Here is a 16,208-nt window from a genome sequence, read left to right as displayed (position 1 = left end):
GAAAACCCGAGCTCACAACTCGTGGGGAAAAACTGGCGACTCTTATCCACAGAAGGTTACAGAAGAATTGAAAAAAAAAAGAATTCTAAGGAAAAAAAAGTCAGAATTCTGCCCCCAAAAAAGTCAGGATTCTGAGTTTAAAGTCGGAATAGCCTTATGAAATACCAACGCCCAATCTTTATCCTTATAACATTATAATCATATATTTTCTAAATGCACAACATCACAAGTTCACAAATTGAATACATTTTTTAAAATATACAATGTGAGCTCCTAAACATACTGAAAATAGTAAGGATCATTCATTAATGTAAGCTTTATGCCTTAAGCCAAGATATAGTCTATGTTGTCAGTGGTCTTGTTGGTCTTGCAAACAGGTCAATGCTTTGCAGCTATGTATAGGAGGGTAAAAATAAAATGCAATCAAATTAAAATAATTAAAATTAAAATAAAATAAAGAAGTTACAAGACAACCTAACAATAACTAATAATAGAGTTGCAAAACTGTCTGGGAAAACAACAACAACAACAAAAAACAAACAAAAAACTTTTTTTTTGACAGAAAAAAATTAACAGACAAATATTTAAATATTTTGGTTAAGCTGAGCCAGTGTGCTGTACGTAACATCATTATCTTGTGCTTTGGCCTGTTGGGGAACAGAAGCAAACACAACAATTAGAAAGGAAAAGCAAAGATAAAAATAACTCAGTAAATTAGCTGACATACTGAGACCGTGAACAGAATGATTTGAGACAGCTGAAATACAGGACATGAGAAACAATGTGTGGTTGGGTTGAGCTTTATTATTAACATTTACCTTTCTTCCTGGTTTCTGTTTTATGGTAACTACAGAGCTGTATGTCACGTCCACATCACTTTCAGCATGTGATCTCTGGATGGTGGGAAAGACAGATATTAAACAGAGAGTGGAACACTTCATTTTTATATTTAAACTGTTTTATTCAGATGCATTTGGTGAAATAGGAAGTTGGCTTTAAGTCTGCTAACCCTAACTCCTAACCCTAACACAAATGTTTGGTTTTAGTGTGTTAGGGTTACCTGCTGTGAAGTTTTTCTCATGTACCCAGTATTACAGTATATTGCCTCCATGTCAGCCTGTGTTGAAGGAGCAAACCAAATGTCATCTACAGAAAGACTAAATTGTTTAATGTGATTAGACTTGATCAATATTCACACCATTGTTAATACAGTGAGCATTTTATGAGAATAATTCCCTTTAAAGGCACATACAATTATAAACATAATATGGGTTTGTGATCACACACAATTTTTTTTTCTGATTGTGATTACTGTGTTCTCAGCACAAGGGCAATGTAGCACACTAAAAATACTGTATATTATCAATTAGAAATAATAGATGTCCATCTGCAGTGGTATAGTCCTTCAGTTTCTACTCTTCTGCAGAGAGACAGTATACTCAATGAAAATTTGATATCACTGAATTACGGGCTACCTGGGCTAAAGTTTTTCTATTGCATTTAACCTTAGAGTATATTAATTCCTCTTAAAGGACCAAACCAAATGTTAGAGGACTTTCTCAAACTTTGCTTTACACAGTTTCAAAATTACATTTATTACAACATGGCTACAGCATATCAAAAAATAGGCTTTAAACAAGACAGCCATACCAGAGGTTCTGTGAGACTTAAGCACCACAGTGTTTTGAGGTAATATGGCAAAATGCTGATAAGATGCTGCCACATCTGTCAATTTTTGGCCATTTCAGAGTATCAACTCCTTTAGGCTAAAGTGATTTAAATTCGTATCCGGGAGCAATCTGTTGAAGTTTGGCTAAAATGCAAATTCTTGGTCTGCATAACTAAAATGTTTAGTGTTTGCATTAACTAAAACCAGACCAAAAGATGTCTTGCAGACAAAATTAACATGGTTATAAACCAAACTACTGGAAAGTAGTTTGGTAGTAATTACAGTTCATCCTGAAGTGAACAAAATCCTCATAGCCTTCTTTGTCAAATGAAAAGAAATACTGGGAAATGACACAGCATATCTTACCGTCGTCATATGTGATGGTCCCGCATTGCTTTGCTCTAAAGGTCAAACAGTAAAAACTCTTGTTAATGACTCGAGGTTCAGTGACAATGCAGAATAAGCCTTAACTAAAGTGCAAATATTTAAGAATTACAAAGGTATTTGTTATGAATTGGGTTAATCAAAGTATAGACTCACTGTGCTTTTTTAGCATATACCAGATGAGCAAAGTCATCATGACAATGAAGATCAACAAACTCAGAGGGATGATGAGACTCTTTAGGTCAGTTGAAGTTCTGCATCATACATTTTGAGCACACAATACAAATTAGTCACAATTAATAAACTGTGCTTGTTTAAACAATACTACAACATAATGTAAAAACTATTAATCTTACAGATTTCTATGTTAGTTATCATTAATTCTGTCTTTAAAAACATGTATAGAGACCTGTAAGGATACAAGGACTGTTTCATTTGACCATTGAATGGCCACAGTTAAAATGCTGCATGTAACTTAAAAGATTTCTGACCTGGATCTCTCTTCAAGAACGTGTGTGTCTTTAGGAGTGGATGACAAGGTGGATGTTGCAAGTGTGGCTGTGATGCAAAACAGGACAATGATGAATATCTCTTAGGATACCACAAAACATTTTCAAATCATTTATAATCACTTGGAATACTTACTGGTAGTGGTAGGTTTCTCAGTAACAGTGACATGCACTGGCATCTGTAAGTCATCTTTAACACACAGATACCAGCCACTGCTCTTTGTCATCAGTCCATTCATAGTCACATTGAAAGCACCGCTGGCCTTCTCACTGATGGTCACCTTTGTTCCATCTATTGATCCATTTGGCCCGCTCACACAACTCCCGCCCAGCCTGCACCACTGAACTTGTCGACAGTTACTACAGTAACAAGTGATGGTTATTTGATCTCCCTTAAATCCTATAATCTCTTGATTATCCACATAAAGAGTGGCTGTACCTTAAACGAAAACAAAAAGTTTTTAATAGAAAGTTGTGGGTTTAATAACTTGTAGATTAAAAAAAAATAAATTCACAAAGGATTTGAAATGTGCTTAAAGGTGCTTTAACAGCTCTTACCTGTAGTGACTGACAGGCGAAAATATTGTCCGTCATCTGGCCCTCCAATAATCTCCACAATACACCAGTAATCAGTGTCCTCATGCGTCAGATCTTTTATAGTCACTCTGAAGATTCTTTGGGTTTTGTCATCATTGATTGAATACTTTCCTGAACTACGTACTTGGTTTGTTTGAACTGTATTGGAGCAGGAGTTCCAATAATATCCTTTACACAAGTATTTCACATGGTTCACGTATTGTGACGCATAAAGACACGGGATAATGATTGAACCTCCAGCCTTCACTGACACTTTATGGACTGTAGTTACACTGCAAATTCCTGCAATAAAAAAAAAAAACAAAAACAAAAAAAACCCCAGCATTTTAACAGATTCTAGCTTCCTATGACTTGCATGTCAAATGCATTTATATTAAATTGTACTGGTCTCCACAATTTATGAAACACTGTTAGGTCATTGCAAAGGATTATTTAATTGCATTCTTCACCAGACACGAGGAGCACATTGATCAGGAAACACATTGGCTATGTGAACAATTTGAAGTGACCCCTGTGACTGACCTGTGAGTCCAGTGAGGATGAGAAGAATTCTGAGATGAATAGCCATGTTGGTGAGTATGAACCAGTGAACTGCAAGACTGATTATCTACTTCCCAATTTTCTTCAATGTAGAACTGTCTTCTTCCTAAGTAAGACAGTTGAATTACGTAAGTCAGCTGATGAAGTAAATATTGCATGCAGCCACATGGAGTTTCACACATGTAATTACAAGTGAGCACTGTACACAATTAGTAATCTGTCCATTATTGCATAGCTGGTGGTTATCCTTCTGGATCTACAAAACTGGCATGTGGAAGAGGATAAGTGATAAAAATGAAATGAGGTTCTCTGTCAATAAAGGCAGACTTTCAAAGGCAAGATGTCAACTAAGTGGTTGGGTAAAAGCTACTTCTGTTATTTGGTAATTTTGATCTCTGATCAGAACCGTCTTGGTAAGGGAGTGTGACGTTACCAGTATCTTGAAAATGAAGCAGATAAATGGAATTTAGCCATCATCATTTCTGTGAAAAGGTCTTGCATAGATAAAGAAATATCCTCTGTACAGGCAGTAGGAAAGTGGCCCTACTGGTGACAAGGTGCTATTGAAGTGTCCCCAGAATTTTCTATAAACTTTCTCAAATGATTTACCATTTAACTCCACACATGGTTAAATAATAAATTCTCTGCAGTGTTGCCAGGTTTATGTGCGTTCTTCAAAAAGTGGGCTACTTTGATGGAGAATAACAGGCCTGAACAAAAGACTTCAGGCCTGTGGCCCTCACATCAGTGCTTTGCAAATGCATGGAGAAAGTTGTGTGTAATATGATGTCTCACACAATCTCAGGAAAACTAGATCCTCTCCAGTTTGCCTATAAGGCCAAACGAGGTGTAGAGGATGCAAGTTTGACTCTTTTAAACACTGTTGCACAAAATATGGACTCTGCACAACCACATACTCGGATTTTATTTATGGACTTTTCCTCTGCTTTTAACACTGTAAACCCGGACACTCTGCTGTACTGCCTCCTGGACTTACAGATCCACCCATTGATGCTTTTATGGATTAGAGACTTTTTAACAGACAGACCACAGCAGGTGTTTTTAAATGGTTTTAAATCCAGTAAACTGGTTTTAAGCACAGGTCTTCCACAAGGCTGTGTTTTATCTCCCCTTCTGTTCTCTGTCTACACCAACAACATCACCTGTAGCAGGGAGGGAATGAGTCTTTTAAAATATGCTGACGACATGGCCCTAGTAGCCCACATGGTCAGTATGGAGGCTGTCACACAGTACCAAACAGCGGTAGATAACCTGGTAAAAACCTTCAGTGAGAAATCACTGGAATTAAATATTTCAAAAACAAAGGAGTTGTGCTGTGTGAGCAAATATACAGCTGCAAATATCCCGCTTTTTAAACCACTGAGCATTCACGGGGAGCAGGTTGAGCAGGTGGAGTGTTTTAAATATCTGGGGACACAGATAGACACCCGCCTATCATTCCAAACACACTCGGACTCAATCTACAATAAAGCGCTTCAGCGCCTCCATCTCCTTAGAAAACTCAGGTACTTTAATGTCAGTAAAAAAATCCTAACCATGGTATACAGGTCACTCATAGAATCCACTCTCACCTTTAACATCACATCCTGGTACAACCTCCTCACTAGCAAACAGAAGACAAAACTGTCACGGATCACAAATCAAGCCAGCAAAATAATTGGATCACCACAAACTCCACTGTCCCACCTGTACAAACGCTCTGTGATCAGGAAAGCCACCCTGATCACAGAGGAACCCTCTCACCCCCTCCACCACTCCTTCAGTCTTCTTCCATCTGGCAGGAGATACAAAGTCCCACTAGCCAGGAAAACAGTCCACAAAAAATCATTCATCCCAACAGCAGCCAATGCCCTGAACAGCAAAGGTGCAATAACCTGATCACGTTTTATTATCAGCGGGATTTTAGTTACTTTTTACATTTATGTGGTCTTAGTATGTCTGTATGTGAGTTTTTTACTATGTGTTTTTACTATCTGTAAATGTGCTACTGAGCCCTGTCAAAGGCAAATTTCTGTTACACTTGTATCAGACAATAAAATTCTATTCTATTCTATTCTATTCTATGTCAGCTAATATGTGTTAACTGCCCAAACATGTCATTTCAGCCAACTTTAATACTATAGAAATCATTTTATCAGGAAAATCTTGGTGGCAGCAGTTTGACCACCAGGCAGGCAGACCTGTGGTGCCTCTTTAACTTCTATGGGAAGGAAATGAAATGGCTGGTTCTAAGTTTATGAACTGGTTAAAAAGGTCATAGTAGTTTAAAGATGGGATACACTATGAGCATTGCTGTGGCTCCGTTGTGAATGGACCATATTATTAGATGCAGGACACTCTTGATTTGTGTAGGCAAATCAGGTGCATGAGAGAGAGGACAGAGCTACAATATGATACAAGTCAACTCATGGGCAAGGTATCTTTGGAAACATATTAATGCATAATGCAAATCATTTAAATCGTCACAAGTGTGTGTACTGTAGAGTCACGTAAAAGAACTTACCAGGGCTGCTTGGTGGATGTTCTTGTAGTTTTCTGGTTCTTTCAGGGCCCAGAAATGTAAATGTTGTTAAGATTTTGCAGTTGATTCTACAAATGTCTCCTGTCTTTATATAGCCACTCTTCAGCTTCACCATACCACCCCACCCCAGTGAGCCCTCCACACCCACCACCCATCCACCACCCATAGACACCCATAGAAAACACACACACACACTCCACTCATGTGTTGCAATTACTATAAAAATAAAAGCATAACAAATAATTTAATTCAATAATTTTAAAAAACAGCTGTTACACTAATTTGCATGCGACGTGTACATTGTAACTTGTGATGGTCATGTGGATGTGGTGAGGATGAGAAAAAAGCTGAGCTGAAGTGTCAAAGTAAGACTGCTTATGGCTGATTCTCTACTTCCTGATTTTCCAAAATATGCATTTGCAGCTGTTGAATTTGGTTAGATGATGACGCATAAAATTATATTTTCTTTGTGCTTTGAGCAGGTGTCCAATGTATATGGTAATTCAGACTTTTCAAAGCTAAGTTACAAAATGTTTTACAATAAAAGAAAACCACAAGTAAGAAACAAAAATATAAATAGAATACTTTAGACAACAATAATAGCTATGAAGACGTATATTTTTAAAATGGCAGTTTTTATTCATACAGTAACGGAGGGTAAGCTTCTGTTGGGACAATCAAAACACAAATTTGTTTATTCAACAAAGAATAATTATTATAACATATTTCATGCAGTGACCGAATCTACTGTTTCTGAATTGCAATTTACAATGGAACAATGAGTTAAACCATTTCAGCCACAAATTCTGGTCTATCTCATAACCTGTATGTGTGCAAAATGATACCCATGACCAAAAGTCTCTAAATATACACTGCAGGACTGACTGACGAATCCAAGGTGATGTATAGGTACAACTTAGAAAATGAACATCAGAATGACTTCGTCAGTGTTGCCATACCTGCAGCATTATTGTTCTCTCACCCTATTCTGATCATTATCACTTTTGTTTGTGTACTGTGCTGTAGATCACACTTCCATCAGTTGGTTCAGCCTAATGAGAGAAAACAAGCAGAGAAGAGATGCTGAATAATTATGGACTAATCATAACCATATTAAGTTATTTACAGATAGTGGACATACTGAAATGCTTATATGAGTTTAATATTAGTCACATACCATTTGCTGCACACTATCGTTTATTACAACGGTACTGTATATCACACTCTCCTCCTTCTTATGGTCCTGCTGAATGGAAACAGAGTCAACATGATACATTTTTGGGAAAAAAACAATGAAGAACTAATTTAAATGTGGACCAGTTTTTGGGAACTGTGTTAAACACTTCATCTGTTCTACCTTCTTCTGGGCTGCTACATGTTGATTATGAACAACAGTAGAATAGTGTTCTTCAGGATCACTCCCAGCTTGTGACTCCTATGATAGGTAATTGAAATATGACATTAATCTCATCTTTTTATCATGTTACTTATGTGAAAAGCATTTGTACTGAACACGTCAAATCCTCTCTGAGTTCTATTTGTACCCAGACTTGATGTAGGTTTAGTCATTTATAGTCAGCACCTCCAAGTCTGTAAAATGCTGTAAAATGTTTTATTAACAAAGCAAAGAGGAAATATGCTGGTGATGGGGTATTTATTACCAAACAAAAAAGGGAAAAGGGAAATACATGGTCATATCTTACCACAGTGACGTCAGACCCCTCAGGTTTGGTCTTATCTAAAACATATAATTTTTTTTAAAGAAGATACTTCAAAATAACTGATATTCTGAAATTGTTTTAGCAGAGTTTATGAAAGACTTACTATGTCTTAATGTTCTCCATCCAAAAAAGGCAGCAGGAAGAACCAGCAGCTGTAAGACCAGGGTGGTGGTGAGAATCGTCACTTTAGTGGAACTAGAAGTGAATTAGAGGTACATGTAGTTAAGCTTGCAATGTTCCCTAAAGTTGGCATCTGCAATACAATGTTCTTTTGTTATATAATGTCATATAAATATAAAATCAATAAATGTATTTCATCTATGAGTTACAAAGAACTTGACTGAAAGAAAATGATGTGGTTTATAATATAAATAACAAAATAATCAATACTCAAGAATGAATGGAAAGAATAATCTTCCATACTCAAATGTTTTTAGTGTATTTAGAGCATATAAGTTGTATAGTATTAGGAAACACAAAGGGTGGAAAGGGGAAGAGTTAAGTTGTTAAAGTGAAACAAAGTAAAGAATACAAACCTCTTGTGTTCATCTTGCAGGCTTTCTCCACCTGCTGTGGCTATGGTGGTGTTTGTTGCATGAGCCATATGTGGCTCAGTACTAGTGACCAAGGAGGAATGCTGATGAGTGGTAGAGAGAGTCCCTATGAAGTGAAAAGTCATGTTAATTAGTTAAATAGTGTGGATAACTGTCAACAAATATTATTTTAGGATTGTGATGTGTATTGCCTTTATGGTGTCCACTTACTGGTTTCATTTTTATAAAAGCGTGCTATTTTATGAAAACAGGAAATGTTTAGGGTCTTACTTGCTGTATTGGGGCTGATTGTAGTTGTGGTTGAGGTTAATTCATGAACAGTTATATGCACTGGTATCTGTAATCCTTCTTTGACACACAAATACCAGCCACTGCTCTCTGTCCTCAGTTCAGTCATAGTCACACTGAAAACATTAGGGACACTTGTATTGATGGTCACTGGTGTTCTATCTATCAATCCAGTCTGCTCTCTCACACAGGTCCCACCCAGTCTGCACCACTCTGTTGCTTCCGGATATTTATAATGGCACACAACAGTCACACTTCCTCCTTCAAATGCTGTAATTTCCTGTTGGTCCACATACAGACTTGACATACCTTGAAAAAGGAAAAGTACAAAATGAAGCAGTTTGCTTTCATTATGAGACATGTGAGTGTCTCATCTGTTTTTCACCAAATAGTTCAAAGAAAGTATTAAAACATTAATTGGTTTTACCTGTGCTAACTGACAGACGAAAACGCTGTTCGACATCTGTAAAAATTCTCTTGACAGCACACCAGTAGTCAGAGTCCTTATCCGTCAGATCACAAATTGATACAGAGAAGATTCTTTGATTTGTGTCATCGTAGATTGAAAACCTTCCTGATCTACCATTTCCTCGATCTGTTCTAACAACTATTTTGCACGACTGAAAAGAACTTCCTTTACACAGGTACTTCACATGCTTTGTGTAGCGATCCTCATAGAGACAGGGGATAGAGATGGAGTCTCCAGTCTTGACTGATACTTCACTCACTGTAATAATTTCACTGTGAATTCCTGACAAGACAACAGCAGACATTTATTTTATAGTGGTGCCTTTAAATGCATTGTGTATAACACCATCAGTGCCATAGCTACATAACACATCTTTTACAAGCTGTTATCATGACTTAACTATAATATAATGATGATTAATACTAGTGGTTTGTTATAACTTTAAATTTAAGACTAAAATTTTATGAATTAACAACTACGTATCAGTGCCAACAGTAGTGTTTTAATCATAAACCTGACTATCGTTTATACATAGCATTCTAATTAAGGCTTAGCCAACTTACTCGTGAATCCAACAAGTGTCAGTAGGTGAATAATATACGGAGAAGTCATCCTGCCATCAGTGTTGCAAGTAAATGAGCACTTTTGCTACCGCTGTGAATAACTATCTAAGTTTCTTCCTCATTTTTAAACACTGTTCCTGTTGTGAGGTTTACAGCTTAGAATTTTATGGCTCTAAAGCTATGCCTTGTTTGTTTTGTAAGACTATTAACAATACACTCCCCAAGCACAGAGTTTACTTTCTTTATAGCCACATATTAGTTAAACATTATACTGTTGAAATTACTTAAATTTATACTTTGCTAGAACACATCAGCATTTGTGTATAATATTGTTACCAGCCACGACAGGGTCATCTGCTTCTCTGTGGACAGATTTTGGCACCCAGATAGCATCACAACCACATAAGGTACAGTCACGAAACATTACAGGTGGGTAGTGGACATCAAAATGAAGGCTGAGTGCAAAGGTGGGAGAGGTCTGACCCATGAATACTGAGTACTCATGTAATAATGTTTTACTGACTAGTGAGTACTCATGGACCAGGACAACAACATGTTGACTAGTTTATAATTTATGTTCAGTACTATACATTGTCCTTAACGTCGTCATAAAAATAAAACTGAAAATTTAAATGTAAAATCATCAACGACTTTTTTTAGAAATGTTTTGTAAGACATATACATGTAGTTCCCAACACACGTAAATTACATAAAAGTAAAATAAAGCAGAAATTTTGAGAATAGGACCAACAAAGAATTGCCGGATGAGGACTCACAGATGTGTTTGTTAAGTGCTGTCGCATTTAACAAGTTTTGCTGTGGTTGCTGGAGTGAAAAAAACAGGACAGAGCCACTCAACTACCCTAAACTCTGATAGACATACAGACTGCAATCAATCCAGTCCTAAACAGACCCCACAGAATAGTGTACTTTGCTAGAGACATGCTAACCCCCATTATAAGTAATCATATTTTCCAACCATGGGTAGTAAACTAGTTAGCCAGACGAGCTATGTCGTGTCTATACTTGCAGCTTTACACAGGTACACGGGCCTAAAAGTTAACACATTTTTATAGCGTATGACCGTGCACAGTTTCCAGCCACTGTAGTTATGGCTGGTAAAACACGACGACCTCACCACCATGGCCGACGTGATGGCTGACAGACTATGCTGACCTCTGATGTTGTAGTCGTCGACTTTTGATGACGTTTTTACGTAACTTCGGACTGGTGCGTGAAATACAAAATAACAGGAGCGGAAACGTCTATATTTCGGCGCCCTGTTCAACTTCAGTGAGCATCCAGAACTGGTGTAGATTTTATTCTCGCTGACCGGTTCTCCTCCTCAGTGATGGAGTACGGAAAAGAAAGAGTGGTGGCGTTAGTCGACATGGACTGCTTTTACGTCCAGGTGGAACAGAGGCTGAATCCAGCTCTGAGGAACACTCCCTGTGTGGTGGCCCAGTACAAGACGTGGAAAGGAGGCAGGTGAGTTTCTGACACAGAGACACTGCTTTTATGATTAATGCAACTGATGCTGCCGTCGACGAGGCTGCACACAGGACTGTTAAGCCCGGATATGTGGATAGCATTGCTTACTAAAAACCCCTAGTACCTCAGTATCAGAGGGTAATGCAAAAAGCCTTTCCTAGTTTACTCAGTGCTGTTATACAGCTATCCAGCAAATCTATAATGCCAACGCACCCTGAGCGTATTGAAAGTTAGTAGAGGCAGGAATTAGCCGACAAATGAATCTAAATGATATCAGTAAACAAAAAAACTCAAGATAAATGACACGACAGGAAATAACTGACTGGACTTGGAAACAGTAGTCTCACACAAAAGACTGAACTCAAGGCCTCCTTGATCTCTGTCTGACTGCCCAATGACTCCTGCTCAGGGACTTTGACTCCTTTGATGATGAGACCTAGCAGCATGAGACTCGACAGTGACTGTGAACACATCAGCACACACTGTGTACACACACAGGTGATGCTTTACTCACCTTTCGTCTGTTCAGTTGCATGAACCATTTAAATTGCTGTCTCTGTGTTGGCAACTCACCCGCCCCAATCTCCCACAGATAATCACCTTGGACTTACTGTTACTGCGCTCTTATGGTTTGTGAACGTGATTTGACATGGTTCTCAACTAAATACAATTTTCTGTTAGTATCATAGCTGTGAGCTACGAGGCAAGGGCCCATGGTGTCACCAGGAACATGTGGGTGGATGATGCAAAGAAACTGTGCTCAGATCTCCAGGTGGCGCGAGTGCGTGAGTCTCACGGCAAGGCAGATCTAACACAGTAAGTGAAACTTTTGCACCCCGAAACTTCCTCTTTTTGAGAGTTTGAATAGTAAATACATGCTATTGCTAATGACGTCCAGTCACAAGATAAATAACCAACCCCTTCCTTGTGTAGTTACAGGGTTACAGGGAGGCGAGTGTGGAGGTCATTGAGGTGATGTCTCGCTTTGCAGTGATTGAACGAGCCAGCATTGACGAGGCCTACATGGATCTAACTGCTGCGGTCCAGCAGCGGCTGAAAAACATGACTGAGAAACAAATAGAGCCTCATCTGCTGAAGACAACTTACATCCAGGGGTATCCACAAAGTTCACCTGAACTGGAAGCATCTGCAGAGGATGCTGTCTTGGATAAAGGTAGACTACAACAGAAAGTAACTGATTAGTAAAGTAGTTGTTTGAGCACAGGAAGCTGGTGTGGGGAAGTGAAAGTTTACAAAACCAAAAATCTCTGGTAGGATGTATCCCCCTAAATGTGTCACGTTTGTCCCCAGAGGAGCAAAGGTCCAGAGGTCTCCAACAGTGGCTGGCGTCCCTACCTGTCCCTCTCTCAGGGGAGCACAATTCTGCAGACCTGCAGCTAACTGTGGGGGCACTCATTGTTGAGGAAATGAGAACAGCTGTGGAGAAACACACAGGTTTCCGCTGTTCGGCAGGGATATCACACAATAAGGCAGGAAAATCTCTCACTGTTTTTATTCCTATAAATATAATGTTAGTTCAACACTATAAAGAGTAGTAATTATCTTTGCTATGGTCACAGTGTACTGTCTGTTCTTTCAGGTACTGGCCAAACTAGCCTGTGGACTGAACAAACCTAACCGACAAACTGTTCTGCCTTTGGACTCTGTGACAGAACTTTTCAGCTCTTTACCCATCAGCAAAATGTGAGTTCAAAGTATTACTGTGACATAAAGAATTAATTCATCACTTTTCACATCACATCATTTTTTGACATGGTTTGTGTTGCTTATTTCATTCATGCAGCCGTAACCTGGGGGGTAAGCTGGGTGTCTCCATTACGGAAACTCTGGGAGTAGAGAACATGGGAGATCTGACTCGCTTCTCTCAGGCCCAACTGGGACAGCACTTTGGAGAAAAAACAGGGTAAGACAAGACAAGTATTCCTTTAAAAGTCAAAACATTGGCAAGATCACTGGCCGTTGTCTCCAGGCACAGCGTGCATGATGCCCTTAGTCCTATCACACAAAAATGGCAAGGTTTTCTCCTTCAAAGACAAACCTGTTTGAAAAAGAAGTGCTTCAGAAATAAACTGGACTTGACCTCTTTGGATTTTATTTATACTTGGTTACCAAGTGCATTCACAATTGAATATCTCTGTTTTGCAGCCAGTGGCTGTATGACTTGTGTCGGGGAATTGAGTTTGAAGCAGTGAAACCCAGACAGCTTCCCAAGTCCATCGGCTGCAGTAAAAACTTCCCTGGGAAGACATCGCTGGCCACAAAAGAGCAGGTATGGGCCACAAGTCTCTGCTTCCCCTTAGTTACATCAGGGTTTGAAAAGTATGAATCAGGATTTAATTTTCAGTCTGATATTCACTTAAACTGAAAGTGATGAAACTTGGAAAGTATTTTATTTTTTCGTTGATTTATTAATAATCTCTGTGTAGGTACAGTACTGGCTTCATCAACTGGCTCTTGAGCTGGAGGAAAGGCTGACCAAAGACAGGGAAGCGGTGAGAAAAAGCTTTTTGTGGTTGTTCATTTTTATTTCTTTTCCCTTACTACAGCAGAACTATTTCCTCTGTTGGATTTCATAATGCTGTCATATACTTTAAATATAACTGGGTTTCACATTAGTCTCTGTCATTTCTCGCCACATTGCAGAATGGACGAGTGGCTAAGCTTTTAACAGTAGGAGTACGTCAGCTTGGGGATAAGAGGCCGAGCAGCTTCTCTCGTTGTTGTGCTTTAGTGCGCTACGAAGCGACCAAGATATCCAATGACAGTTTTGCCATTATCAAGAGCCTCAGCACAGCAGGAAGCCACCAGGCTACATGGTAAGTAGAATAATAATAACATGGTTAAATATTCAAAGTCATTGGATGAAGGAATTCTGCTTGATTTATTAAACCCCTCTCTTTATTTTTGCATTGCATGTCGCCAGGACTCCACCCCTCACCCTACTACACCTCTCAGCTAGCAAATTCAGCGATGCCCCATCAGCAGGGGGAATAGCTGGTTTCCTTTCAAGCGACGCCACTTCATCCCAGAGCCTTTCCTCCACCACTCAGCCCTCCACCCAGCCACCCTCTGAACTGAAAAATGATTCAGCATGCAAACAGCCTGGCACTATTCAGTCCTTCTTTCAAAAGGCAGTGGAGAAAAAAAAACAGAAGGTAACAAAAGAGGATGAAGATGAAGATGGAGGCTCCACAAGAATTCTCCCCTGTTCCTCCACCTCACCCAAAACCTCTGCAGCTGGTAGTCAATTAGAGATAGATACCAATGGTCTGGTTTCAACTTCCTCTCATTCTATAAATGGTTCCTCCAGCCCCCATCATGGCATTTCTTCTTTCTTCCACAAGAAGAGTCTTGAAAGAAGTTCACAGGCCTCAGCACCACCACCTGGGACTGTCAATGAAAAAGAAGACTCAGAAGAAGAGTTTACATCTCACCAGTCACCAGGTGAAGAGCTAAAGGATGAACTGGACATCGATCCGGAGGAAAATCGCCATCCTCCCAGTGTGGCCAGAGAAGACCTTATAAACTGCGAACGATGTGGCCAGGAGGTGTTGGTCTGGGAAATGCCTGAACACAATGATTATCACTTTGCCCTTGACCTTCAGAATTCACTCTCTTCATCTATGAGTTCAGCACCTGTCTCTACCTCTTCCTCCACTGCCTCTGCATCTCCTTTCAGAGTGGGAGCAGCTGGCACGGCCCAGTCCACCCGGGGCAAGACGAAATCCAGAGGCCAGTCAGGACCTCAGCCAAAAAGACCCCGCTCTCAAGGTGGAAGCACAGGCACTCTGGATTCTTTTTTTAAGAGGAATTGAAGATGTACTGTAGAACAGTATCTTTAAATAAAATAAAATACAAATTTCTGGAAATGTGTGCATATATCAGAAACAGTGTGATATGCACTCGCTTAAAGAATGGAAAGCCATATTTAAGTTATGGATGTTATATATATGGCTTTATATTATAAGAATGTGATCAAATTGAAGAAAGTGTTTATGCACTTTGTTTTCATGCATACCTTATATTATGAAGGGAAAGGCATATTTTCAAGTACTATTTTGTGAACCAGAGTATATTAAAGATACTTTTTACATTGAGTTGTTCAGTACATTATCTTGTAATACTCTAATTTGCCACCAGATGCCACTAGTCAGTTGGATATAGAGCAGTAATCCAAACTCAAGTGTCAGCATGGAGCTTCATAGTGAACTCAAGAAATATTGAAAATGTAAGAAAAGGGGATACACGTTTGAAATACAGTTAAATGCAAATGGAACTGGTGTGTACTTAGGGATCAAAACACTACTGTGGGTATAATTTCTTCCGTGTTTATGGTTGTCACCATAGCTAATCAGACAAACACAGAACAGCAGTCTCACTGGTGATAAGACCCACAGAGCTGTCTAACATGAAGATTTGACTTAAGTTTCTCTAAAACAAACATAAAAAAGGAGAAGTAAACCATATCACAAAGACACCACCAACTTCAGAATTTGAACTACACTACAAATTGGAAATGTCTGGTCTAAAGCCTGTGATATAAAAGCACCCACCTAATTCTTATATAATTTAATGATATTCATTATGTGGAGCCATGGGTTTATTAGACCTTTAATATGATTGCGAGTAGAACAATTACGAGCCATGTCATCCTGTTTTGTTTATACTTTTCTACAATGGTGAGTCTATTATTCTGTAGTGCATTAGTGTTAGAAGACAGCTGAAAGAGTAATTTACTCTTGCATTGTCTTGCATCAGCTGGGAAGCAGATAAGGAGGAGTCGTACCAGGAAAATGAAACAACAAAGCCATTTAAAATTCACATGGCTCATGAGTCATATGTAAGCCAATAGACAACATG

At 38.9% G+C, this 16,208-nt stretch overlaps 3 protein-coding genes across 5 annotated transcripts; 1 reads left to right on the top strand and 2 right to left on the bottom strand.

Moving 5' to 3' along the window:
• Nucleotides 1-226: 226 nt before the first annotated feature.
• LOC121189716 (polymeric immunoglobulin receptor-like) lies at nucleotides 227-6,289 on the bottom strand. Of its 2 annotated transcripts, XM_041050116.1 has the most exons (10): nucleotides 6,224-6,289; nucleotides 3,682-3,805; nucleotides 3,121-3,441; nucleotides 2,699-3,001; nucleotides 2,545-2,611; nucleotides 2,210-2,307; nucleotides 2,036-2,070; nucleotides 1,061-1,117; nucleotides 819-893; nucleotides 227-647 (listed from the first exon to the last, which is right to left on the bottom strand). In XM_041050116.1, the coding sequence occupies exons 2-10, from the start codon at nucleotides 3,725-3,727 to the stop codon at nucleotides 585-587; spliced, it is 1,065 nt and encodes a 354-aa protein (XP_040906050.1). In that variant the 5' UTR covers nucleotides 3,728-3,805; nucleotides 6,224-6,289; the 3' UTR covers nucleotides 227-584. The 2 variants fall into 2 exon arrangements, with proteins under 2 accessions (XP_040906050.1, XP_040906051.1); XM_041050117.1 differs by lacking the exon at nucleotides 1,061-1,117.
• Nucleotides 6,290-6,867: 578 nt separating this feature from the next.
• Nucleotides 6,868-10,832, bottom strand: LOC121189217. Of its 2 annotated transcripts, none has more exons than XM_041049131.1 (9): nucleotides 9,837-10,832; nucleotides 9,232-9,555; nucleotides 8,787-9,113; nucleotides 8,499-8,622; nucleotides 8,066-8,157; nucleotides 7,945-7,979; nucleotides 7,599-7,676; nucleotides 7,419-7,484; nucleotides 6,868-7,293 (listed from the first exon to the last, which is right to left on the bottom strand). In XM_041049131.1, the coding sequence occupies exons 1-9, from the start codon at nucleotides 9,883-9,885 to the stop codon at nucleotides 7,240-7,242; spliced, it is 1,149 nt and encodes a 382-aa protein (XP_040905065.1). In that variant the 5' UTR covers nucleotides 9,886-10,832; the 3' UTR covers nucleotides 6,868-7,239. The 2 variants fall into 2 exon arrangements, with proteins under 2 accessions (XP_040905065.1, XP_040905064.1); XM_041049130.1 differs by having other exon boundaries at nucleotides 7,419-7,487; nucleotides 9,837-9,924.
• Nucleotides 10,833-11,085: 253 nt separating this feature from the next.
• polh (polymerase (DNA directed), eta) lies at nucleotides 11,086-15,439 on the top strand. Its single transcript, XM_041049062.1, has 10 exons — nucleotides 11,086-11,324; nucleotides 12,009-12,143; nucleotides 12,269-12,501; nucleotides 12,639-12,817; nucleotides 12,928-13,031; nucleotides 13,132-13,251; nucleotides 13,494-13,617; nucleotides 13,775-13,840; nucleotides 13,992-14,164; nucleotides 14,272-15,439. The coding sequence occupies exons 1-10, from the start codon at nucleotides 11,188-11,190 to the stop codon at nucleotides 15,161-15,163; spliced, it is 2,163 nt and encodes a 720-aa protein (XP_040904996.1). The 5' UTR covers nucleotides 11,086-11,187; the 3' UTR covers nucleotides 15,164-15,439.
• Nucleotides 15,440-16,208: the final 769 nt, after the last annotated feature.

Source organism: Toxotes jaculatrix, chromosome 11 (assembly GCF_017976425.1).
Source record: "Toxotes jaculatrix isolate fToxJac2 chromosome 11, fToxJac2.pri, whole genome shotgun sequence".
NCBI lineage: Eukaryota > Metazoa > Chordata > Actinopteri > Toxotidae > Toxotes > Toxotes jaculatrix.
Note: the sequence above shows the minus strand (reverse complement) of the source record. Positions and strands in the feature narration are given on the sequence as shown.

Coding starts and splice junctions, on each gene's coding strand:
- polh (XM_041049062.1), top strand. CDS start 11,188: ATGGAGTACGGAAAAGAAAGAGTGGTGGCGTTAGTCGACATGGACTGC. Junction 12,144..12,268: donor GGCAAGGCAGATCTAACACA/GTAAGTGAAACT, acceptor GTAGTTACAGGG/TTACAGGGAGGCGAGTGTGG. Junction 12,818..12,927: donor CAGGGATATCACACAATAAG/GCAGGAAAATCT, acceptor CTGTTCTTTCAG/GTACTGGCCAAACTAGCCTG.
- LOC121189716 (XM_041050116.1), bottom strand. CDS start 3,727: ATGGCTATTCATCTCAGAATTCTTCTCATCCTCACTGGACTCACAG. Junction 3,002..3,120: donor TCGCCTGTCAGTCACTACAG/GTAAGAGCTGTT, acceptor TTTTCGTTTAAG/GTACAGCCACTCTTTATGTG. Junction 1,118..2,035: donor GACCATCACATATGACGACG/GTAAGATATGCT, acceptor CCTTCAACACAG/GCTGACATGGAGGCAATATA.
- LOC121189217 (XM_041049130.1), bottom strand. CDS start 9,885: ATGACTTCTCCGTATATTATTCACCTACTGACACTTGTTGGATTCACG. Junction 8,158..8,498: donor CTGCAAGATGAACACAAGAG/GTTTGTATTCTT, acceptor ATTCACTTCTAG/TTCCACTAAAGTGACGATTC. Junction 7,488..7,598: donor ATGTAGCAGCCCAGAAGAAG/GTAGAACAGATG, acceptor GTTTCCATTCAG/CAGGACCATAAGAAGGAGGA.